The sequence below is a fragment of the Diabrotica undecimpunctata genome, chromosome 10, assembly GCF_040954645.1.
Source record: "Diabrotica undecimpunctata isolate CICGRU chromosome 10, icDiaUnde3, whole genome shotgun sequence".
NCBI classification, from domain to species: Eukaryota; Metazoa; Arthropoda; class Insecta; order Coleoptera; family Chrysomelidae; genus Diabrotica; species Diabrotica undecimpunctata.
In genome coordinates, this window is record NC_092812.1 from 54,415,313 (window position 1) to 54,441,491 (window position 26,179).

Here is a 26,179-nt window from a genome sequence, read left to right on the forward strand (position 1 = left end):
TAACCAATGTACAACTCTGACAAACGGAACAATAAATAAAATAAGAGTTACACAACACGCTATGGAAAGATCACAATATTAAGTATTACCATTAGAGTTATAGTACCAAACCAACAAATAAGAAGAAGAACAGGAGGCACAGATGCAGTTGAAGGAATAGACATGGCTAAATGGACTTGGGCCGGACATGTTGCCAGATTGACGAATGATATATGGACCAGAAAGATTCTGGAATTGCGACCAAGACAAGAGGAATATCGAAGCAGAGGACGACCACCGACTAGATGGACGTATGATATAAAGCACGTCACTACAAATCGGATGCAACAAGCTCAAGATAGAAATAGGTGGAAAATTTTACGGGAGGCCTACGTTCAGCAGTGGACAAAAAGAAGTTGAGAGGCCAAACGAGCTGGAAAACTAAGGAAGTTACCGTTATATATTATATCCTTGGTGGGAGTATATTTCAACGTAGTAACAAAACAAGATTTCTTTAAAACAATTTAATTTGAAAAAATTGTTTCTTGAAAACTTCTACGCATCTGGAAGTTGAATTGTTGTTTGATTCCCAATCATATATTTAATAAAATATATTTTTAGTGGTGTTCGCTTTTCATAACCAAATAAATATGTTTCTCTTCCTAAAATTTTTTAGTAGGTTGAGAAGAAAGACATAATATGAAACTCCATTTTATATTTCTTTTGTAAAATTTGAAGTTTTAGCACTTTTCCAAATTTTTCTAGTAGTACCTACTTAGATGTTAGAATTTCAATATTCTATAAACTAAAAATGCTCTAGTTAATTAGATTATTCGCATTTTACTTAAATTTACAAGATCGAAATCAGAAGTTCACAATATGATATAATTTGAAACTTCCCGATTTATCATAATTCCTATATCATCTTTGTCTCATCATCTATCTCAAATTGCTCTCAAAAAAATATAAAAAGGAAGCATAACTTTAAGTTACACATTTTTTGTTAATAACGTAAGTCACATTACTTATACTTAGGCATTGTAAAATTATTTTTAAGTTAATACTGGTTGCCTAAATTCTCAGATGTCATTAAAGTTTAACGTAATAATTGTTTATTGTTTTTTATTTATATCTTAATCGTTAATCTTTTGTAATATAATGAAAAACACAAACGGCTTAATTTTTAGTTTAGTATGAACTGATTTTTTGATTTTGAATAATCTCGTATTTCTTAAAATGAAATCTCAGTTAAATACTTTAATAATCCAGCATATAGGCAATCTGTTAATATTCATAATCTGTGCTAATCGGCTAATCCTTTCCTGCAAAGTGAATCAGTACAATCAACAAAGTAGAGGACAATATATACCTACACGTGCGTATGTTTATTTCTTATCCATGGTAATGTGATCTTTAAAAAATACTTAATTGAAAAATGTTTTAGTTTTCTTTAATATTTTGGTAAGTATGAATCCATTATACAATACTTTTCTATTTAAATTTATACACAAAAGTACCTACCTACTATTTAAAAATTTGTATGCTTCATTAGAACAAATTAAAAATAATTGCCTGTAATTTCAGTATTAGCTTGCTTCAGTATTGCTAGGCATATTTTAATTTATATTTATACTATATAATTCGAATTAGTGCATACAATATACTTTGTGCATTTGTGAAATGCAGATTTCAGTACAGATTTATTTCAATAAAAATAATTAAGTATATTCCTCTAAAACTAATTAAGTATACCTGAAATATTGTAAATCAAAACTATGGCATAAACAAGAAAAAAATGATTCTCTTATGACACCAAAATAGCACCAAAGGCAAAAGTATTTTTAGGATAATAATTGACAAATTTCTTGTACATGCCCTGCTATTGACTACAAATATTGTTTGTTGTTTCCCTACTTGACCTTAAAGTTGGTTTTGATATTTGATCCAAACTTGTACCTTGTCCCCACTCATGCTCTCAACAAAAATTTAAATATAAGTACATATGTACTACATATATGTTTTTCTTGTCGTGTTTATTACTAATATTTATACTGACCTAATGTTTCACCCTAAAAGGTCTAGTATAAGACTAAAAGGTTCAAAAATCATACCTAATGAGATTACTATTCTCCAATGTTTAATGTGTTTCTGTTTACGTTCATTGTATACTGTGCTGGAATAAAGTACAGCTTATCTTGTAATCTCTCTGGTAGAAATAACATGGATGAATGGTTAGAGACCTTATATAAAAGTCTGTAACTTATTTAGGCATCCTTTCTAACTTCTGCTTGGAGATTTGTAACTCGCACATCTCAACTTCTCGACCAGAACCTTCTTTTGGGAGCCTTCCAGAGATATATGAATGTCTGCTCTGGAAACAAGGATGTATTACATTTTGAAGAGCTGCTAATGGAGGAAATTTATGAAATCAATAATATATATAATGAAATAACTATAAGCACTTCAATACTTAAGGTGAAACAGCAGCCTAGTAAGAGTTAGGAGAAGCAGATCAGTAAAGTGTATATCCATGTTTTTTCTTAAAAACCTATACATTATGGTTCAGTAATATGAGAATCACTACTAATAAAAATATACTTCACCTATATAGGCAGTAAAGGAAAATTAAAGCTGAAAAAAATCTTGATTGACGATTCTATAAGGTGGGTAAAATATGAGGTTTCTAAAATATGAGGTATAGCTGATGACAAATATTTGAAGCTGATTTTGCTTATATATATATATATATATATATATATATATATATATATATATATATATATATATATATATATATATATATATTTAGGGATTCTACAGTATTCACTGCCTTCCCTCGCTCAACCGTTTCCATCTCTCTCTGTTGTTCCATTCTCCATCGTGGCGTCGTCTACTTCGTTCCTCCAGGATTTTCGGGGTCGTCCTCTTTTCCTCCTTCCTATGGGGCTCCATTCGGTTATTCTTTTTATCCATCTGCTGTCGCTAGCTCTTCTTACATGTCCATACCACTTTAGTCTTTTTTGTTCTATATATTTTTTTTTTAACAATCATAAAAAGTGACCAAAAAAATTTTTTGCCTATAAATAATTTCTTATACATATTAGAGAAAAATGTTTCAAATAAAAGTTGTAGATTTTAAAATGTTTTTAAAAACTGTGCTAGTTTCTAAATTAACATACTTAAAAAATTGTCTGAGATAATTGCAAAAAACCCTTAGTTTTTGACCAAATAGTTTATAAGTTATTTAATTGGTTTTTCCCAGAGAAAGATTATTTAAACAACTGTACTTGCCCAAATACTGACTCCAGAGGTATTTACAAGATCTCAATCGATTCGTCGAGGCTTCAATTGTAAGATATATTAAAAAATTTAACCATTTTATCCAAATTGTGAAAAAACACAATTTTAAAAATCTTCTATGACCAATAGGAACCAAGATGGAATTTTTTTTAAATCATATTTTCATTGTTTATTAATATTAAGAGCTGAAAATTGAACAGATTATAAACGAAGATCGAAATTTTATGATCCACTCTACAGATGGTTTATATCGAGATGGAGTAAAAAGGTATACCCTGTTAAAATGATGGTACTCGTAAAATACCGCTTGTCAAGCTCCTTTTTTTTAGAATGGAATTTAAAATTGGAGCGCTCTGAATAAATTTGCAATATCTAGGTTTCTATGGCACGCAGAAGCATGCTTTTTGTTCAATTGCGGTAGTTCTATAAAATAATAACTGTGCTGTCGGAAAAATCAATTAGTTAAATTTTTTCATAAAAAAGTGAAATTTGACTATTATTTCGTAAGAAATATTTAAATTTTAATATAAATATATACTAACAAGTATCTTGTAAAGTACAAAAAGATTCATTTAAAAATTTATTTTAAAACCATTTACTCAGAGATTGTAAAAACTTCTTAAAAAATAAAAAAAAATAAAATTCGTTTCATATTTTATTAAATAATCACATTTGGAGTATTAATTTATAATTAATATTATATATTTATATAAATAATATACATTAATTATTAAAATTTAAATATTTCTGTGAAAGATTAATTCAAATTTGCGAAAACCATCAGCTAAAAATAACAAACGGATTTTTTAAACACAATGAGATACACAAATATACATGGATCCAAGTAACCAGAAATTTAAAATCGATCATAGATTACGTGATTACAAAACAAAATACAACATTACACGTAATGGACACAAGAGTATATAGAGGAGTAACATATGATTCGGATCACTTTATGGTAAAGTCCGAAATAGTTTTTCCGTTTAGATCCAAGAAAACAAAAGAACCACCTGAAGACACAGAAATTGTTAACACAACAAATTACAACCTGAACAGCTTACAACATGAAAGTACGAAAACACTATATCAACGAAGACTAAATGAAAAATTAGTAGACATAATCGAAAATGTATCCGTGGAAGAAGTGTATAAAAATATAATAGTAGCGTGCAAACAGCCGCAAAAGAGGCGCTTGGTTTAAAATCCCAACGACACAGTAAAGAGCTATGGTGGACCGAAGACATACAAAACCTCATAACGGAGAAAAAGAAAGCGTACGCACGGTGGCTAAGTACTAAACATCAAGAAGACAAAGACAAATATCTGGATTTACGAAGAGCAACTAGAAGAGCAGTAATAGCACCAAAAAAAAAGAAATGTGGGATAGGAAATGCCAAGAGATCAACAATTACATAGGCGGAAGAAAGTGTTCAGACACATGGAAACTTTTAAACAAAATAAAGAACACAGAAAGAAATACTAGTTCTATTCAGTTAATACCAACAGAAAAATGGAAAGAACACTACGAGAATTTGCTAACAGAAAGTAGAGCAGAATATACCACACAATCACCAACGGGAGTATTCGTTGAAGGCGAAGTGATAGTAGTGGGAGTTGATATGGTGAAGAAAGCTGTAACTGAACTAAAAAATGGTAGAGCTCCTGGCTCAGAAAATATTCCAGCCGAATCAATAAGACACAGATACAGATAAACTCTTTCTAGCACTTACTTATTGTATGAACAAATATATAAACGGTGTCACGTCTATGGAAAGTTGCTTATATTTCTTCCATCCATAAAAAAGGAAATAAGTTGGACTGCTCAAATTACAGAGGAATATCGATAACTAGTACACGTAAGGCGGGTGTACGGACGCATTCTTAGAAATCTCATTGAGATAGAGTATAGGGAACAAGAAGAAGAACAGGCCGATTTCCGCGCCGGAAGGACTTGCACAGATAATGTGCAATGTATAATAATAATAACTAATGGAAAAAAAATTAGCAACCAATCAAGAGACCCATCTCATGTTTGTTGACCTCCGTATAGCATAAATTGTGGAAATCACTACAAGAAACTAACATTAGCTACACTCTAATCAAAGCTTTAAAAAATCTATATGAAAATTCTACATCACAAGTAAAAATTGGCAACAGACTATCTAAAAAATTCATCGGTAACAAGGGTCTGCGCCAAGGATGTTGTATTTCACCAACGTTGTTCAAGATATATGTTGCAAAAGCACTAAATCAGTGGAAACGTAAATGTCAGGGTATGAGTATAGACCTCGGAGAGGTTTGTGTATACACCTTACAATTTGCTGATGTCCAAGTCATCATAGCTAATGATAAAGACGATCTAGAGTATATGGCAAGGAAACTAAAGGAGGAGTATGAACAGTGGGCTTGGAAATTAATGTGGAAAAAACTAAATACCTATCCATAGGAGTTGAGTTATCCAATATCAAACTGGAGAATAATGAAGAAATTACATCCTGTAGTGAATACACGTATCTGGGAGTAATCTTCGATAGAACGGGAAAAGACGATGAGGAAATAAAGAAAAGGGTAACACAAGCTAGAAGAAGCTTGGAGCTCCGAAATAGGAATAAAGCGAAAATACAATATATATGAAACACTCATTAAAAGCAGCCTACTTTACGGAGCAGAAACTTGACGAATAACCGAGAACAACAGAAAAAATTAGAAGCTGTAGAAATGGATGTGTTTAGAAGATCGTTAGGTATATTCCGCAGGGAAAGAGTTCGAAATGAGGAAATAAGACGACGAATTGGAGTAGACGGCTACTTAACAACAGATATTGAGAGGAAACAGTTAATTTGGTATGGTCATGTTCAAAGAATGGAAGACTCAAAATTGCCCAAAAAGATTATGCAGTGGGTACCACCAAACCGTAAAAAACGAGGAAGACCCAAAAAGACATGGAAGGAAGGGGTAACCAAGGCAATGAGTACAAGGGATCTTAGAGATGGCCAATGAGACGATAGAAGGATAGATAGATAGATAGATCTTTATTTAAATAGTACATACAATATAAAGAAATATAAAGAAAGTACACTATAAATTTTTGATATATTGTTTAAGTATCATTTTGAAATTATTGAGACTAGTACATTTTTTTACAGATGTTGGTAACAGATTAAATTTAAGGAAGCTTTTAAAAAAGAGCGAATTCATCGTACTTTTATACATAGTTCTAGGTACATATATGTCATCTAAACCTCGGGTATTATAAGAATGAATACTTTTGTTGAAAGAAATGAATTCTTGAGAATATTCAGGTGATAAGCCATTTACTATTTTGAAGACCAAAATCATGGTGAAATAAAACAGTCTATTTTCTACAGAGAACCAATTTAGAGTATTTAACATCGTCCTAATTGGGGTGATAAGAAGGAAGTGAAAGTTAAGTATCGGACAACGTCGAAAAACGTTCTAAAACCGATGTATATATATATATATATATATATATATATATATATATATATATATATATATATATATATATATATATATCTGACCGTCGGAGCGAACCCATTATTTAAAATATTGTTACTTTAGTAATATTAAAAAATAATAATAAATTAACAATCAAACGCCTTATATTTCATTTATCTGTTATTGTCTATTGTAAACCATACTGGCACTATAGCAGCTTATAACAGAAATATAGATACAGAAATCCCTCCCCAGTGATTGGAATATTGGAATACTTTGCACCATACACGAAAAAGTAGGTATATTTTTATGCTCTAACCTTAGAGGAATTATGCTCCTAAATGCAGTGTATAATGGATCACTAATGTCACCATATGGAGAACGAATAATAGGAAAATACCGGGCGGGTAAATCGACAATTCATCAGATTGCAACACTGAGACAAATTTTAGAAAAAGCACTGTAATATAGCATATTTACTCATAAATAGAAGAGAAATGAAAGATCTAGGAGTACCAAATCAGTGAGAAAGTTTTACAAAACTAACCCTGGTTGAAAAAGTTGAATGTAGATTACGAATTCAGGGCGATCTGTCGGAATCTTAAAAAAAATAACGGGCTGTGCCAGGGAGGTCCTCTCTCCTGTATACTGTTGAATTTTGTTCTGGAAAAAGTAATACTTATGTCACAAATCACAACCATCGGCTCAATATATAACAAATCAGTTGAAATCCTTGCCTATGTTGATGTAGCACTAGAAGAAGCGGCTACAAAAATGGGCTTAATAATAAACACCAACAAAACGAAATACATAAAAATCATCACGCAAACACAAATTCTACAGCCCTTTAAGGGCATGCAATGTGGATTGAACAAACTGACCCAGATAGAAAAACGCTCCTTGATAGACCAAATTGGTCAGAGAAGAAAAGGAAGAGAGCCATGAAGAAGACGCCATGAGTAAGAGAGGCCTAAACGATGGAGAATGGAACAACAGAGAGAGATGGAAACGGTTGAGCGAGGGAAGGCAGTGAATACTGTAGAATCCCTAAATATATATATAGAAAAGGAAGACCTAGAACAAGATTCTTTGGTAACATCGATGAAGACATGTGAAATATGGAAATACGAGCTTAGCGGATAAAGGCGATAGATAGGGACGACTGGAGAGAAATTCTTTAGGATGCTATAACCCACGCAGAGTTGTAAATCCAGAATGATGATGAGGTTTATCTTTTTATGTGTTTAATTTTTGATACTTAGGAAGATTATCTAAAAATGCAGTATCTTACAGACAATTTGACATTTTCTTGTGATTGTACTGAGTATCTGTTTCTCTTTTCTCTGTTTTTTTATCTTTTTTATTCGGTCTCTTTTCGGAAAATTTATATACAGATATGTTGAAGTATGCTCTGTGATTAATTCAAGAAAAAAAAATCTGTATTACTGTTAAATTCATTTCAATGTAATAGTAAATTTGCATATCTATTAAACGACTTAGTTTTTCATTTTTGCGATAAGAGCAATTAACAGCTAAGCGATAAGGATATTGCCTAGATAAAAATATCGACAGCAAAAATATAAACAGAAAACAGGACCGATGCAAGAAATTTACCAGCTAGAAAGAATAGAACAGATTAAATAAAAATAATATTGTAGACCAGAGAAAGTAGCAGAAAAGCCTTTTTCGTGACACTCTTTGATACAGGTATCTAACAACTGCTTTTGATTAATTTGGTAATAACAATATATAATAAACAAAATATGCAAAAAATTAAACTTAACCTATTTTACCCAAAAGCATAGAAAATCCTTTAAAATAAACAAAAAAACTTTAAAAAAAATTTTATTTAAAAAATTCCTTTATAAAAGGTTTAATAATAAAAACCCTTTAAATGTAGTTTGATTAACTTTGAGTTACATCTTTGATAATTAAAAACTATGATGTTTAAGTTACAAAAGGAAATAATCACATGGCAACGTAAGTCTCCATTGGGGTGGCTATTTAGTCCTTAGACGAAGTGTCTGTGAGAACTTGTTGATAGCAACTCAGTTGCAAGATTTTCATGATGATTCTTATTTTACATAATATTAGATTATGGTCGCTACCTACATCTGCTGAGTTGAGGCATCTTACATCTACTATTTTTGATGGATGTATATCTCTGTTGGTTATAACGTAATCTATCAAAGATCTTTGTCCACGGGTGTCATTGAATGTATATTTGTGTTGGTCTTTGTGATCAAAATATGTGTTGCTTATTCTAAGTTCGTTACTCGTGCAAAAGTTTATCATCAGTTCTCCATTTTCGTTTTTAACATTCTTATTATGTTTTTGCTTAATTCCAAGTATTACTTGATTGCCGATTCGATCGTTAAAGTTTTCCTTGTTGTTTAAGGCTTGTTATTTTCTGGACCGGATACTCCGATGATGTTCCTTCTCCATTCTTATCTTTGCCGTTACAATCCTTTCTTATATGTATTGACACTATTTGATGTGATTTTGGTACCTTTGCTGTATTAGTAAGGGTACACCTTCTTTGGTCCTGTTTTCTTTTGGTACTCCACTGTAGATTAATATGTATTCACTTAATTTTGATTGTTATTTTCCTTTCTTTTTTGTTTCCTGTAGGGCGCAAATGTCTATTTGTTTCTCTTTTGGCACTTGGGTTATTTCTTGGTTCCTCATCTGGGTTTTGGATATTTTTCGCTCGTTCTTATTTCTTGCCGTAGTCGTCTTCATTGTATCAATTCGATTCCGAGGGTTTACATTGATTCTTTGAGCAGTATTCGGTTTTACCGATGCCAATCACCCTCCACATTTTATCCGGGCTTGGAACCAGCTGTGGTAACCGCAGAGCTACTGAATCCACCCCGTAATTACTCCAGACAGTGTTTTATTTAATACTATAAGAATACATAAATATTTAAATTATGTATGATGTCATAACTCATAACCTTTTCTACTGTTAATAGTAAGAGAAAAGTAAAATTTTGCAAAATTAACCCTACAATGCGCAGCGTTGCATATTTGCATCATCCTGGTTTTTCGCTTCCACGGTACCCTCTAATAAATTTTAAGCTTAGAAAACGACTTGATTCAATTATGTACTACTCGTCCATCTGGCAAACAGACCTAGAATATTGTGGGCTGCACAATAATCTTAGTTATTCAGTGTAAACGGATTCGCTCACGTGGTTGCACTATTTGTGCTTTTGTGGTGTTTTATTTTGCTAATAATTTGTTAATTATTACCAGGGTGAGTACAAAAAATTACTGAGCTATTTGTAACTTTAATAAAATAATGTTGGTTGATATAATAATTGAAGAATATATTTACTTATTTTGTAATTGGAAAAATAACAGTTGATTCATATTTGAATCACTGCGCTTTCGGATACATAATTCCGCCTAAAAATATAAGAGCTGTAACATTCTATAATACGTTCGCAAAAATGATAATTTCATTGCTATTATCATTTTTTGTTGCAGATGTCTCTTTTGTATAAACATTGACATAAAACAATTTGGTTGGATGAATTAGACAACGACGATTTACTTGATTTACTAGTAAACATACCCAGTGGCAGTGAAGATGAATAAGATGATTTTAGTGACGACGAAGATGAAACTGAACAATCTACAAATATGAGTGTATCTATTTCTGCGGATCTGTTGGATAAATATATAAATCAGCGAGGCACCAATGAAATGAAGATTATGGTATCTGATGTCGAACATAATCAATCAAACGGATACTGTAACGTGGATAACTCAGATGACAGTGGAGATGAAGTGGAAGAAGCTGCTATCAAATCCAACAAGACTTCTACTAATGGTTTTTCTATGACATAATGTTATTTTATCACCTCATTCACGTAACTGTAATAAATGCTTGGCTTCTTTATCGACGATGTAATGAAGGCAAACCAAACCTTTTAAAACTTGCTCAATTTAGAGTTTACTTAGCATGTACACTATCTACTATTGGCTTACAAAATTCGACGAAAAGAGGACGACCATTTGACTTGCAACAACAAATCGATTTTAAAAGAAAAAAAGCTAATGTTGCTCCCTTGCCACATCAGGATGTCAGATTGGACAACCAAAATCATCTTCCCATTTGGAACAATACACAGCTACGTTGTAAGAATCCTCTGTGTGAGAATCAAACTTTTGTAGTGTGTGAAAAGTGTAATGCAGCTTTGTGTTTACACAAAAAAACTGTTTTAAAACCTTTCATAAATCTTAGTTACTTTCACCTTACTATTTTATGCTGTGCTCCTTTGTGCGCAATGATATGCATCGCCAATAAAATATCAAATTATAAACAAAATTTTGATGGTTGATTTTTTTTACTATTTTTCCCTTACTTATAATCAGTTAATCTATACTCCTATATTTTTTTATTTGATAATAAAAAATTGCGCATTGTAGGGTTAATATTTAATTTAAATTGTTTAAACAAATTACTCGGTTAAAATAAACAATTCACAAATTAACTAACTGCATTTTTGTAATTTATGCAAAGAGGTCATCATCATCAACAGCTATTCCATCCATCGCTGGATGTAAGCCTCCCTTTGGGGGTCGGTTTTGATCTTGGTCTCTATTCAATAATTCGCTCCGTACAACGGTTGTCTCCCATTCTTCCTATGTGTCCTGCCCAGTTCCATTTTAACATGTCAATCTTGTGGATTACATCGGTAACTTTTATTCGTCTTCTTATTTCTTCATTGGACGTGCGATCGCTGAGCTTAATGTTGACCATTCTCTATGCAAACGAGAAGGTTAAAAAATCATGAATTTTCCTTTGTTAGAACCGGAGATATTGTGGCTTTTAAAAATTTGAAATTATTAATTCAGTTTTTGAAATAATAAAATCGAGAGGGTTCAAATCGATTCGCTTTTGAACACTTCATTTTTGGGGCATTAAGGACGGCTTATTTTTAAAGAAATCGTTTTGAATTTTGTCAAAACTTGAACTTTAATCTTTGGAATGGTGCCTTTTAATTTTCTTAATGTTTATAAACAGAGCTAACTCTAATTTTAACTGTCGTTGGACATTGTATTTTTTTAATTCGTGTAAAAATGCCTGGCTCGGGTTTTAAGGGTTGTAGGACATTGTATAAAAATGCCAAAATTTCGAATAAAAAAAATTAACTTCCTATATGTTGATCCTTCTAAGTTATTTCAAATGTTTATAAGCTTAAAATCACAGTACTTTTGTAAACCTATTTTACAATATTTAACATAAACTTTTTAATCGCTAAATGATATAATTTGATAATATAAGCCTTCCTCTTCAATTTAATGGTTTGAGAATTCATTTAGACCCAATAGTTTACGCATAATAACGTTGAAGATAAAAACTTTCTGGGATAAACAATTTTGCAATAACTGTTAGGTGAAACTTCTTGAAATTTTTGTAGCCGAATATATCGTGATATTGTTCCTATTTTCATGCAAAGTTAATGTTTTTTGTGCATTTTTAGAAAAGTTACTAATAATTTTCAAAAATTCGACGTTTGAAGCTATTTTTGTAATAATTAAGCAACAAATTAACATAAATAACTTTCCAAACTCCCATTTAAATCTTTTTTAGTATGCATTTAATCACTTTTCTGGGTATATAATTTACCGGTGTTCACCTTTGGTATTTAAAATCAAATATCGATCTTACATTGTTTATATTATTGTTGATAAGTAAAAAATGACATTTATTCTTTTGCATATTTTCTTTATTACGTATTGTTGTCACCGAATGTATTAAAAACACTTGTTAGTTACATGTATCAAAAAGGGAAAATCGTTTATTTTAAAATAAGGATTAATTTTGTTTAAAAACTTTGTAACAATATCCCTAAATTTAGACGAATAATTTATAGTAAAATGATCTAGAAATAATTCACAGCTACATAATAATTATTACTGAGAAATTTATCTAGAGAGATATGTAAGATGTATCATCGCAGGAGGATGTTATACCTACATTGCTGAGATGCTCAAAGCATTTTGTTTTTATAGCCTAGAATTATGTTGCTACGATTTGTTTCCAAGTTGTCAAATATATTTCTATTAACCTATAAGCACTTTTCATAATGCATGTAAAATATTTTGATATTTTTTATTTTAGGTGTTTTGTTTCTACGGATTCGTTGATTAACGAAAATGTCGTATAACTACGAAAGTTGTGCTGCTATCGTACCTCCCGAAACTGGCCAGGGGACGGCACCCACGTTTAATAAGAGTAGAAGGCTTAGAGCGTTAATCGCGTATTGGATTCTTGGGTTGTGCAACAATTATGGATATGTTGTCATGTTGACAGCAGCTAACGAAATAGTGAACAAGGAAACAGGTGGTGATACCACCTCTAAAGAGGTAGGATAGATAATATTTTAATATCTTCTACTGTTGAATATTTTTCTCACGGTAGTGAGAAATCTAAGGCGCCACCTTTTATTTTTAGGTAGTACAAATGAGGTCTTTTGAGCCAATATGAAACTCACTGATCTAAATTTAGTTGCATAAAATAATAACATTTTTGGATATGCCATACATTTTTCACGGTACAATTTCTGTACGGCATTGATGTATTTTGTTAATATTGACATTAATTATCAACAAAAACAAAATGCCGTAAAAAAATATGGTTGTAAATGGCTTTAAAAGTATTATAGTCCAGGTTGTGAGGCCCCTCCCGTAGGAAAAACGTTTCTGGTTCGGCATTAGGTCGCAAGTCATTATTTTTGTATTACCTACCTAAGTTATAAATTCCGTATAAAAATGTTTGACCAAATTACCTTCTCCCCTTGAGTGGTAAGTTTACCATACCTGTGTAACCAGCTGTACTGATAAAAATTGACGGCATAGTTCCCAAAGTTGTTATCACATATTGTAGTATTGTTTTATATGTGATTCATGTGTGAGTCAAATGACCCTTTAAAATGTCCCATGGGCTTGTAGGCTATAACCTCCTGCTCGTTTAATTCTTCCAACGATATCTTAAATTAGCAATGCTCTCATTGTAATTTAATTACTCCTATTACTCGAAATAGTTATTTATAACACCGATTAACTAGAGTAATTTTTTCTATTTTGTAGGTAAATAAAAATCTCTGAGAGCTAAATGTGGATAGTAGAATGAATGAGGAACCTATTCAAAACCAAATTCGAAATTTTCTACATTGAAATCGCAGAATTCTAACCAGGCAAGGGTAACATGACTCTTCCTTTACTAAATGAGGCTATTTCCTTTGTATCTTGTCACTAAGTTAATCTACGGATTAATTGTTTTCAAGTTCTATACCCATCCCTGTTCATTTCCTCCTCTAGGTGTAAAATGCTTCTTGAATTATTTTTTTATGTATATACAATTTTTCACAAAAAATTGTCTACGCGTTATCATTTTGAGATACCCACTCTGTGTGCTTCCTCACACATTTAGCAGTACACGCCCAGAGAAAACACCAGCGCAAGAACGACACGGCACTTTGTTAAGAAGTTCATACATCAATTCCTTCTCGAGAACATTCTGAAGTACTAAAAGAAGAAAATAATTCCAATAGCGTTGAACCCCGATTTGTTTTGATTTCAGTTGATGGCCTTTCAAATGAAACTACTTTATCAATGCTATTAACTCAGTTTTTTCTATCGTTTACAAAATCACCCGACATGTTTATTCTCTTAAAAGACTGTCTTAAAGAATGCAAAGAAAATTTCTCCGAATTCGCGCCATATTTGTGTTACGCCACGTAAACATAGAACAATTCTCATACCTATTTCAGTTCTGAGCTTCGTCCAAGTTTTACTAACCACTTTTTATAATATACAACAGCACTGCAGGCCTTATAGGTCTCTGGCTTCCAAAAACTTGGTTATTCCCCTGCATGTTTTCCGGTCCCTTTCATTTTCTCTCCAATCTCTCACGTCTATTTCTAATAAGTCTTGCTTTACTGCTTCTAACCATTTCTTCTTTTAGACGTCCTTTTCTTTTTTTCCCAATTTCTCCTTCAGTAGTTCCATTTTCAGTTCCATTCATGCTATAGGTTTTGAAGATTAGGCTCCAACAATGGATATTTCATTGTAACCCTCAATGAAAGTCATAACTTTGATTAATCTTAAGAAAATCATAAACAATGAAAAAATCGCGTAACACAGCTTTATAAAAACTGACATCATTTGCGGCAAAATACAAAAATTGCATACATATTCACCTTTAAACCGCATTTTGATTGTTGTCGATAGGACAATCTGATCAAAAAATATCGAATTTTTACTGTCATATTGATACAAATTTTATTTAAAATTGATTTCGCGTGCGTAACTGGCATTCAAAATCGCCGGTTGCTTCAAGGGTTGTTTCTGAGAGAACGGTTCATGCTACACAAACAGTGCTAATAAACGATCTCAGCTACATTTTTTTCCTAAGGTGTACAGATTCTTAGTAAATTGATTTTTTTCTACGGGGGCGTTTTAGGGAGAAATCGGGGGGTGGAAGTGGTAAACTTTTTGCATCTTTTTGGGGTAAAATCTTTGACGACTGTACTATATTGAAAATTCTTGTTTTAATTTTGCTATTAGTGTATGTTCACTGTTGGTATCTGCCCCTCTGTAACTCCTGCAATCGACTGTTGCCTTATCATGTTTGCTTTTTATCTATTTTTGTCTGTTTTCTTTCCTCTTTTTTGCTTTTTATCTATTTTTTAGTTATATTGTTCTGAAGCTATTTTCTTGTGGCATGTTAATGTTAATAATTGGCATTGAAGATAGTAAATCATATCTTCTCTGTCAGGTCTCAATAACAGCAAGCAATTTTTTAATAGCATAACGCGATTATGAATACCATTCTTATCCCGTCAATGCTCCACGAGTGGAGGACATTATTTAACACATCAGAATAATGTGTAAATTGAACAAGGTATTATTATCCAAGTTACTCAATAATATATTAATCAGAATCTACCTACCTATTCAAGGTGAAATTAGGGATCGTTGATTTTTTACTGCGTTTTATTTAATATTTATTTTGATTTTTTTTCCTTTTTAGACAAATAATTCTCGAGACTGCACATATTTATCAACAGGTGCCATATTATTGGCCGATATTTTGCCAGGTTTGATTATTAAAATAATTGCTCCTTTTTTGCCTTTCTTTGTACAGTAAGTATATTTTATTTAATAGATTTGCGTTATTTCAAGCATATTTAATTAGTTGATTATTTTTTAAGGGCATAGACGCAAAATGTCGTCTGTCAAAATGTTCAATGCGTTTTAAATGTATTTATTTTTTTCAAATCCTGAGAACACTAATAAGTATTTTTGAAAAATTTAAACGCAGAATGAAAGATTGCATTACTACCGAGGGCTGAAAGTCCCTTAGAATAACCAAAAAGTTTCTTTTGAATGAGATATTTGAAATTAAAAGTCACACTAAATTTTCTCTTTTCTTTTCACCCCTGTAACTCATTAAAATAAACATTATAGAAGTTTTCGGGGACTTTCGGCCCTCAGTAATAACGTAATCTTTTGACAACCGACATTTTTTAATGGTTTAATGAAAACGTATGTTATGCTAATTTTAAATATGTGTATAATTATATTCACATTTGTCTGTATCTGTGGGTGATCATAAAAGAAAAACCTTTGAGAAAGCTCAGTGTGGATTCGGACAAAGGAGAAATACATAAATATCTAATTTTTATAAGTGAGAATTCTATAAAAAAAAGTTGAGGAATGGATAAATGTATGAATAACATAACAAATGTCTTGAAACAAAAGTATTATACATTAAGTGTTTACATAACTCTCATATTATTCAACGTGTCACGTGACATATAAACGAAAACAAGTGAGACCACAGATGAAGTGGGTGCATTATCTAAAACACCACGCTGGTTCAAGGTGGATGCACATGGCTCGAGATAGAAAAAGATTAAGGAGCGAATTGGAAGCCTATGTCCAATATTGGATGTCTCTGTGCTAATAGATAGATATTGCGATATGTAGGATGATATCGATCTGGCATTCAATTCTAAAATAAAACTAGTAAAGTAAATGAAAAAAAAAAATGGAAATAACATTGATTTTAAAAAAGAAAATATAATGTAAGTAGACAGGTTCAGCTACCTACAATAATACATCAAAAAGAGAAAAGGAATTTAGATAAAAAAAATATTTGCAGGGATGGAACAAAATGGTAAAATGTTTAGTATGTACAGATCAATAGTCCTGGGCAAGAAAGAAACGCCAAAAAACACCAAAGTGAAAGTATTTAAATGAGTGTGAGTACAACAATCTATAATATAACATCATGGACATTAGCAGCTTCGCATAAATCATAATAATCCAATCAAAATAAATAATTATACAAACAAAAATTTAAGTTGTGCATATTTTTGTATATTTCTCACATTTCAATTATTTCCGACAAATCATTTTTCTCTTTTGGTCTAAATTCATTACTAGCCAGTTATTGTTAAACTCAATGAGCACGACAAATTTACTGATAAATTAGTCATAAATGGACTGTTCATTTCATACATTTCCATGATAAATTGGTTCATTTGCGAGCTTCTCACCAACATGTGAACAGTAAATCATTAATTTGAAATTGTATGATCTTCTTTTTTAACCCTTTCGACCCTGACAATTACGAAGCCTATAATTCGGCACAGATATCTGTGATATGACTTAGTTAATTTCAACATAATTCTAATAGAGGGCGACTTAAGTCCCTATATAAGATAATTTATATGTTATTGAGTAATTTGAAATGAAAACAGGTTTTGTTGGTCTACTTGAAGTAATGGCTGGTGAGCGATCCTTTTTCACTTGGTAAGTATTTGTTTTTTTGTTCTAATATTGCTATTTTGTTGAAAAAAACTTCATGTAGCTGTTGGTATTTACTAACTAACATTATGAAAAGTTCATTTAAGAATAAATTGTAATTGTTGCTGCATTTGCTAATATTTGGTATGGTCAAAAAGCGTATGCAAATGCCACCAGTAGGTGTTAACGGTTACAAAAGTGGAGTAAATAGATTAGAATTTGTGACAAGATTTTAACAATGAATTATTTTTTAGATGATGTTCCTACAATTATATTTTACGGGAAAGGGAAAACTGAAGTTGATGTGACCCTTGTCCAAGCAGAAGAAGCATTAGCTGCCCTTAATGATGACTGTTCTGATATAGAAGATGATGGAGAGCCAGATTATGAAAAGGCTGATATGTCAACATCAGATGAGGATGAAGTAGCATTAGAAAAAGAAGAAATTCCTCAAAAGACTAAAAAAGTGGAAAAACAAAAACCTATTTGGAAGACTGCAAAAGTTGTACCTCCAAATGGTATTTTCGATTGATCAAGTGAAAGTAATTTTAGTTATGATGAAAGTCACGCTATTTTCCACCCGAAATATTCAAGGAGTTATCTGAAAAAACAAACTCTTATTCAGTAGTGACGAAAATGAGATACGCCGCCTGGTTGCCTTGCACATTGTAACGGGAATTAATAATTTTCCGAGGCTAAGACTGTATTGGGCTCCTCGTACACAATTCCGTTTGATTAAAGATATCGCTGTATCCCGAAACCGATTTGAAAGTTTATGTAATCATTTACATATCTCAGATGTCAACACCGACAAGAATACCAATGATAAACTTTGGAAAGTGAGGAAAATAATTACCAGCTTTGAAAAACGTTGCGAAGAATGAATGCTTGAAGAAAATAACTGCATAAATAAGACAATTATCCCATTCAAGGGGCAATTTTCTCTAAAACAGTATATTAGAGGCACACCAAATCCTTGGGACAGAAAAGTCTTTAATTTTTGTGGTGAATCAGAAATAATATACCGATCGGTGGTTTATCAAGGTGTAACTACATTACCCATGTCTGTAGAAATGAACCACAATGCTACAACTTCACTTGTTCTGTATTTATCACAAAGATTGCCAGATAATTCAGGATATACGCTCTATTTTGATAATTATTTCAATTCAATGGAATTACTAAAATTACTTCACACGAGAGGAATATTTGCTGCTGGAACTATTAGACAAAATCGCATGGGAAACTGTACACTTCGTTCCGAAAAAGAACTGAAACTATCAGGAAGAGGAAGTTCAGACTCGAAAATTACTTCCGATCAAAATACTGTTGCAGTTAGATGGTTCGATAACAAGGTCGTAAATATGGCCTCAAATTTTATAGGCTCAGAGCCTACTGATACTGTCAAACGTTGGGATAAAAAAAAACAAAAACATATGTACAAGTCCAGCAGTAATTAAACTTTACAATCAAAGTATGGGCGGCGTGGATAAAAATGATTTCATTGTATCACTTTATAGAATGTTTATTAGAAGTAAAAAGTGACTCTACGGGTAATGTTTCACTATTTCAATGTGGCAGTGTGCAACTCTGTGTGCAAAGTTATCATACAAGACGTCAATAAAACATAATATATTTTTATGCATGCTTTTTCTGTAATAAAATATATATAATGTTATGTTTATTTATGCCTTAATAACCTCTTGGTGGCAGTTGCCACCAATTTGTAAAATGAAAAGTGGGGGGTCAAAAATTTTATAAAAAATATTTTCAGTATTATTTAGGTGTCCAATTAAAGAAAATATCAACAGAAAAATTCTACCTTTGAAAAAGCAAATTCAGAGCTGAAAGGGTTAAGCAGTTTGAAAATGCATAATTCGTAATACGAGTAGTATCTTCAAGAATTTTTGAAGTTTTTTGCTTGTTCTTAACTTTTATAAAAAATATTTTACACTATATTCAATTGATAATAACCAGCGATCGAAAAAACGTAATTAAAGCAGGCCTCCCTTCTTTCGAATGTTTAGTCACTACTACGTAAGGAATTCATAATACATCTAAATAAGTATTGCATAACCTAACTTGTATATAACTGATTATAAGATTTTTTAAAAAACACAATTTGAAAGAAAATACAATAGTTTTAAACCCTTTTGGTTACTTTTATAAGATCTATGGTAAGAGTTATTTGTCAATAATATAATAAAAGTCATTTAGAGTCAAATAAGATTTGTCTGAAGCACTATCTACGATAATAAATTTACTTATTAACTTAAGTTACTAAGTAACCTATTACTTAAGTTTTCACTTTTGAGAACAAAATGATTTGCAAAAAGACAATTCTATTCATACCCTAGGCAATAAACTTTGAAACACCCTTTTATTACGGGATTATAATCAGTTACCTGCTATAACAATACCAAGAATATTGGGTAGTATCTATAGGTACTATCGGTAATATTGAACAATGATTTTTTTATGATTGTTTAAAAAACAAAGCACAATCAGCTGTACGTCTTCAAGGACTTAAAATCAGCTATCTCTCATATACCTTTTAGAACCTTCAAAAACCTGTATAACATTTTTTCAGCTCTTTAGTTTCTTTACTGGACTATTGTATTTCTGACTGGGACACTATTTAGTTAAAAAGTAATTCACACTTTGCGACTAGCTGGTTACTTTTAGATCTATATGGAAGTAATATTGTTTAATAATTAGTACTTACTGTTAATATTTATTAAAATGTAACCTTACATTGACAAACCATAACCAGAACAGTGACTAGGCTACTACCGAGCCGCATATGTGTGATTTCGAGGCGTACCTCAATTACGATTATTTCGATGGCTTTATATAATACAAATGATCGCTTGTATATAATATTTTTTTCTTTTATAATATTTTTCTTTTTCAGCGTAAGAGTAGGACTATGCGTTGTCCTTGCCTCTGCAGGATTTTTGTGTGTTGCTTACAGCGAAACCTTAGTTATCGCATTATTAGGGGTAGTTATGACTTCGTTGGCATCGGGGTTGGGAGAAGTCACCTATATGCAGTATAGTAGTTTTTATGATAAGTAAGTTTGTTTTATAATAAGTTGCACCCCTACAAGAACACTATTACAACTTAAAAAACTGTTATTTCTAGTTTTACGTACATAGAGAACCTGCAAGGCCACATATCCACAAGTCCAAAACTTCTGATTAACTTGTAGTTAAAATTGCAATGGAATTTTACGAAATCTTCATCAATGAAGTATGCAAGGCTTCAATTTCACCTTGATTTGATTGGTGTAGTGTACCTCAGATTAATTACTATGGTTTATTTTCTTGAATGGTTTGAGTTTAATGTCAGCACAAACAGTGTCATCGTCTGGCATTGTTATGTTGATATCTACATTAATGATAGAGGTGTTTGAAGCCATGCATACTTATTGATAATGTCAACAACCAGCACTAGTAGTAGCACTCCGCTGTGTTAACTTTTTTGAAATTACCGCTGTTTGTTAGAGGCTAACTTAATGTCATTCTTGATTGGGTGCATTCGGGATTCAGTTGCTTCACATTTATAATTAACAACCTGAGACTTCCTTTTCTTCGGTAGACAAGTGTTAACTTGGTGATTTTGGTGGTAAAAACTCTCTTATACCTAATTTTGAATATATATATATATATATATATATATATATATATATATATATATATATATATATATATATATATATAATATATGTATGGTAAGCAAAAATAGGTTCAACCTAGTTCTAGGAATCAAATAAAAAAACTGTTTCTATTCACAAACTGATAACTTTTCAAAACACCTCTATCTCCCTATGACTGTGTTTTGAAAATTTTAAATCAAAATTTAATCTGCAAATTGACAGAGCTACCTCTTCTGAAAATCCTGCTTCTCATAGTTCAAGGTACTCTGCTCCTGGGTCGATCTTTGCCTAAAGAAATTATGTCTTATCGAAATAAAATATTGACAATCAAATGCTAAATCTGGTTGTCTCTTAAAAAAATCATCGATAGCCTCGCCTCAGATAATTTGTTGTATTTAAGAAAATTTTACACTTTGTTTGAAAATATCTGCTTAGCACTTCTTGGCTGCTATCACAGAATCTTAACGACTTTTTCCACTATTCACTTATATTATCGACATCTTTTTTATTTATTCTCTTCCCCACCTATGGTGTACCATTTTAAAATACCTTCCCATTCATGGTATTCGTACAGGTCTTGGATATTGAAGATTCCCGCCCTGACAATGGCAAGTGCGACCTTGCCGAAACGTCGTCAAAATAATGGTTGCCAAAATTAACGCGGGGTCAAACCCGGAAAACCACAGAAAGCATATATATATATATATATATATATATATATATATATATATATATATATATATATATATATATATATGTATGTATATATAGTAATTATTTGTGTTAAAATCCACAACCACATTGATGAGGATATTTTTTAGAAATGTAATATCGACATGGAGTTCTGGAACAGGTGGTGCAGGAGTAGTTGGAGCTGCTACGTATGCAATTCTTGCTCAAGTCAATTTAGAAATGAGGACAATTTTACAGATACTTCTAGTAGTTCCCATCGCCATGGGTTTGGCGTAAGTATAAAATAAAAAAGCACTTGAACACGTTTTTGTATTTAAAATCTAAAGAATCAACATTTTCAATAAATCCAAACTAGTTTGTTTTTTTAATTCTACTGTTAACACATAGTCAATAATAAAAAATGTATTATTTAAATAATATTACTAAAATACCTTATAATTACTTAGGTTTTGGTTTTTGCTTCCATCTCCATCCCAAGAGGATATTGCAAATGCATTAGAAATTCAGAATCTTGTCAACAGCGATGAGCTAAAGAACCCAAAACAAGCTTTTATAAAGAAACTGAAATTAATTCCTGGACTTCTGAAATATATTATACCGTTTTCATTAGTATACGTTTTTGAGTATTTTATTAATCAAGGAACTGTAAGTTTTTTGTTTCAAAATTATATAACAAGTTAAAATTTATTTTTATTTTAGTTTGAGTTAATCAGGATTAAAAATTCGAGCATATCAAATGACGCTCAATACAGATGGTTCCAAGTTACTTACCAAATTGGAGTGTTCTTTTCCAGATCTTCAGTTAACTTGTTCCATATTAAACAAACATGGTGGATGACACTGTTCCAGGTACATTAATTCATTCCTCTGAGAAATATATTTTATTTATGTCAGGCGTCTGTATTTGTTTGTTTTGTGGTTTTGTATATAAATATTATATTTAACATTAATCAATTTCAGGGCATTAACGTTGTGATATTTACCACAGAAGCAATATATTACTATATTCCTAACTTCTACATAGTTGTAGCTCTGGTTTTATGGGAAGGACTATTGGGAGGCTCTTCTTATGTTAACACCTTTTACAGAATTTCAACTGAAGTAAGTAAAACATTGCTCTTACTTAAACTTAAGATTTTAATCTTCTTAATGCACGTTCAAACGTTTTTTGACGACCGACTTAAAATTCTTATTGCTTTCAAGTAATAGTTCAAATAAATCTTTCACTTTTTTTGTGGTTTGTCTCCATTAGTAGACACTAATTTTGAAACCTACAAAAATTGCTCTTAAGCATTTTATTTTCCAGTTTTAAACTGTGTGGCTGTCACACCATCTAAGGGAAAAATTCACTCATCCCAGATACCTACGTATCAAAAGGATTGGGTTTTGGGGGAATCCTTCCGTATTATCGAGTATTAGATGACCTCATATATTGGAGTATATCCCACAAATTTTCTGACGTGTCTTGACTTCGCGAGACCTACCTCTTTTTGAATCATCTTATAAATATATTTACCAAAACCCAGCAATTTGATGTTCCCTAGGAGACTCTTGAATGACACCAGTAGTTAAGAGGATAATAGGTATCGTCTGGATACTTTTCATTATCTTCTTCTTCTTCCTCGGCTTTTCTCTTTTTCCTTTTCCTGTTCTTCACACCCTACCTGTGGGGCGAAGGTACTCATTATTCTATCAATTTTTCAGGTTAGCCTTACAAGATGTTCCTTCCACTTGTTGTTCAAAGTAATACTTCACATACTTATTCCATTTCTGCCGTGACTGTTCGAATTACTAAATATTAACCTGCATCCATCATCAAGATCTCTCAGCTTATTACGTTTCCAACGATTTTCCTGCACGCAAAATACACCAATCCTTCTCTGCATGAAATCAGCGAGCTCTCTTCCTTTACCTGTCAGGCTTCCTACGTTGAGAGTTTACGCAATTCTCAGGACTAGCTTCTTTAGCCCATTTCGTCATCTAAGGGGTAGCCCTAGCTCACTTTCCGCAGGTGTCCAGCGAAGCCGCAACTGCGCGTCGCTGACGGGGAACGCCTTAGCCTATAAACTGCTTTATATATTCCTTCCTTCCATGGAAGGAATTGCGTGCTAGGGTTCATGCACCAATATTCGCAGAAGTAATCATAAATATTTATGTTTTACAATAAAAATTATCTCAAATATTACAAAAAAAATGTCGAAATCCATAAACAAAAACCAGAGATACAGTTAACAGCTCCTTCCCCCTCCAGCTCTCCCGAGAATTTCAAAGCCGATCGAATTTGAGAATCACATTTTGAAGCTCTGTGGACGATTCCGTTGAAAGGCAATTTTTCCGAATTTGACACATTAAAACTTTATATGTTCGTTAAAATGACGCTAATTAGATCTCTTAATTGTTATAAGCAAAGCTACTCTGAACTAAAAAAAAAAAGAGACTAACTGTGTCCCAAATTCACAACTGTTTCGTGTTGGCAATGATTAAAAAGTTATTCTAACTGGTTATAAAAAAAATCGACATATTGGAAAATTATTTTGCAATATTTTAAATTATGTTTTTTCATTTTTTTTTTTTTTAATAATATAGATAGAATAAATCTTCTTCTTTTATAACCTACCTGTAGAATTACTGTAACTTCATTATTTTCTGACATATATTGTTGCAAAAAAATTTAATTTGAGATAAACAAATAAAATAACTTTTAATCATATTTTAAGCACCACAAGTCGCAATATTCCATGTAATATGAAGGTTCTAAGTTGATTTTTAAAAAAGTTATTAACGTTTATAAAAAATCGAAATTTCTGACTTATTTTGCAAATTTTTAAGCAATAAATAAGGATAGAAAGGTTTTTATATGAGTTATAAGCTTCTTAGTCTCAAATTTGTTTCAATGCTGATCTTGTAGACGAAAAAGAGCGAAAATTGACCATTTTTTAACCTTAATTTGTTAATAACTAAGTCCAGAAAATCGACTGCAGGGAACATATAGGTTCTTCTTATAGAGGTCCATACTACTCAATACAATTGTCGTTTGTCTGGCGGGGTCAGTGTTACTAGAAAAATCTTATTTCCCTGGACTAACTTTATAATATCTTACTTTTGTAGGTCCCTGAAGAAAACAAGCAGTTCTCCATGGCTATTACAACGTTTGGGGACAGTGTAGGAATTACGTTGGCTGGATTTTTGGCAATTTTCGCACATAACAAAATATGTTCACTGCCTCTTCCTAAATAAGAGTATTATTTTACACGTTTTTTCACGTGAAAGTTTTATAAATATACAAATTTTATAAATATATTTTGTTGATAATATTACGATTGTTATTTTACCTTTAAAATTTATATTTATCCCTATACAAGGTGATCAAAGATTGTTGCAAATATACAGGGTCTTCCAAAACACTGTACCTACTGCATCAAAGATAGAGTAAAGGGAGGAGAGATGGACCACCTTTTAGAAAACTGAAGCCTGTTTCTTTTTTAAATAAACATCAGAATAGAAAAAAATTTAATAACATAACTTAACATTGGTATTTGTTTTGGTATAAGAAAAAACTAGAAATTATAATTCTTAAACCTAAAAAAAAATATAATGCACTGGCACATCATCGGTCCATCTCAACTTAACAGTGGAGGTGAGATGGGCCACTAGGAGTAGGAGAGATGGACCAAGCTAAACTTTCCACTAGTGTCGTTTAGAGTAACATCTTCAGATAGTGACGATTCGCTTGGCTTTCTCTTACGTTTTTGTTTTTTTATAGGTTTTGAGCTTTTTTTAATCAAAGCATCCTTCTTATTTTTAAGGAGCAGTAATCTCTCCAGTTATTTTTTTACGAACTCTCTTTACTGCTGCTGTCAATACAGGCACGGGTGTTACCTCATCAAGTGACTTTCCGGATGTTATATCTTCATCAGTAATTGATGACTTGTTTGGGCTACCGTGCAAGGATATTTTACCACTGATTCCAGAGGGACCTGGTTGAGGAGATTCTGATCTAACTGGAAAATTCATTGTTTCTGTTTCTGATGGGGTGTGTGTCAAAAATGTATATTCTGGGATTATTAATGGATTCAACGGATAAATTCCCGTGGATTTAAATGCAGAAACCGCATTTTGGACAGTTGCTGAGTTTCCCCATGCTCTACCTAAGAGTTTACCAAACTGAAGGCGTTTTAGAACCCTGTTTGTGTTATTCTGTACCATAAAACGGCATTCAGCATAAAAGTTGCTTTTAAGTGACTTGAAAAAAGCACG

At 31.8% G+C, this 26,179-nt stretch overlaps 1 protein-coding gene across 1 annotated transcript; it reads left to right on the top strand.

Annotated features, from left to right (window-relative positions):
• Positions 1-1,101: 1,101 nt before the first annotated feature.
• Positions 1,102-25,236, top strand: Cln3 (CLN3 lysosomal/endosomal transmembrane protein, battenin). Its single transcript, XM_072546153.1, has 9 exons — positions 1,102-1,440; positions 12,878-13,122; positions 15,791-15,903; positions 20,486-20,644; positions 22,051-22,194; positions 22,369-22,567; positions 22,622-22,771; positions 22,883-23,023; positions 25,031-25,236. The coding sequence occupies exons 2-9, from the start codon at positions 12,913-12,915 to the stop codon at positions 25,157-25,159; spliced, it is 1,245 nt and encodes a 414-aa protein (XP_072402254.1). The 5' UTR covers positions 1,102-1,440; positions 12,878-12,912; the 3' UTR covers positions 25,160-25,236.
• Positions 25,237-26,179: the final 943 nt, after the last annotated feature.

Excerpts from the sequence above, each read along its gene's own strand:
- Cln3 (XM_072546153.1), top strand. The coding sequence starts at position 12,913 with ATGTCGTATAACTACGAAAGTTGTGCTGCTATCGTACCTCCCGAAACT. Across the intron at positions 20,645-22,050 it reads TATAGTAGTTTTTATGATAA|AAATGTAATATCGACATGGA; the intron begins GTAAGTTTGTTT and ends GATATTTTTTAG. Across the intron at positions 23,024-25,030 it reads TTTACAGAATTTCAACTGAA|GTCCCTGAAGAAAACAAGCA; the intron begins GTAAGTAAAACA and ends TTACTTTTGTAG.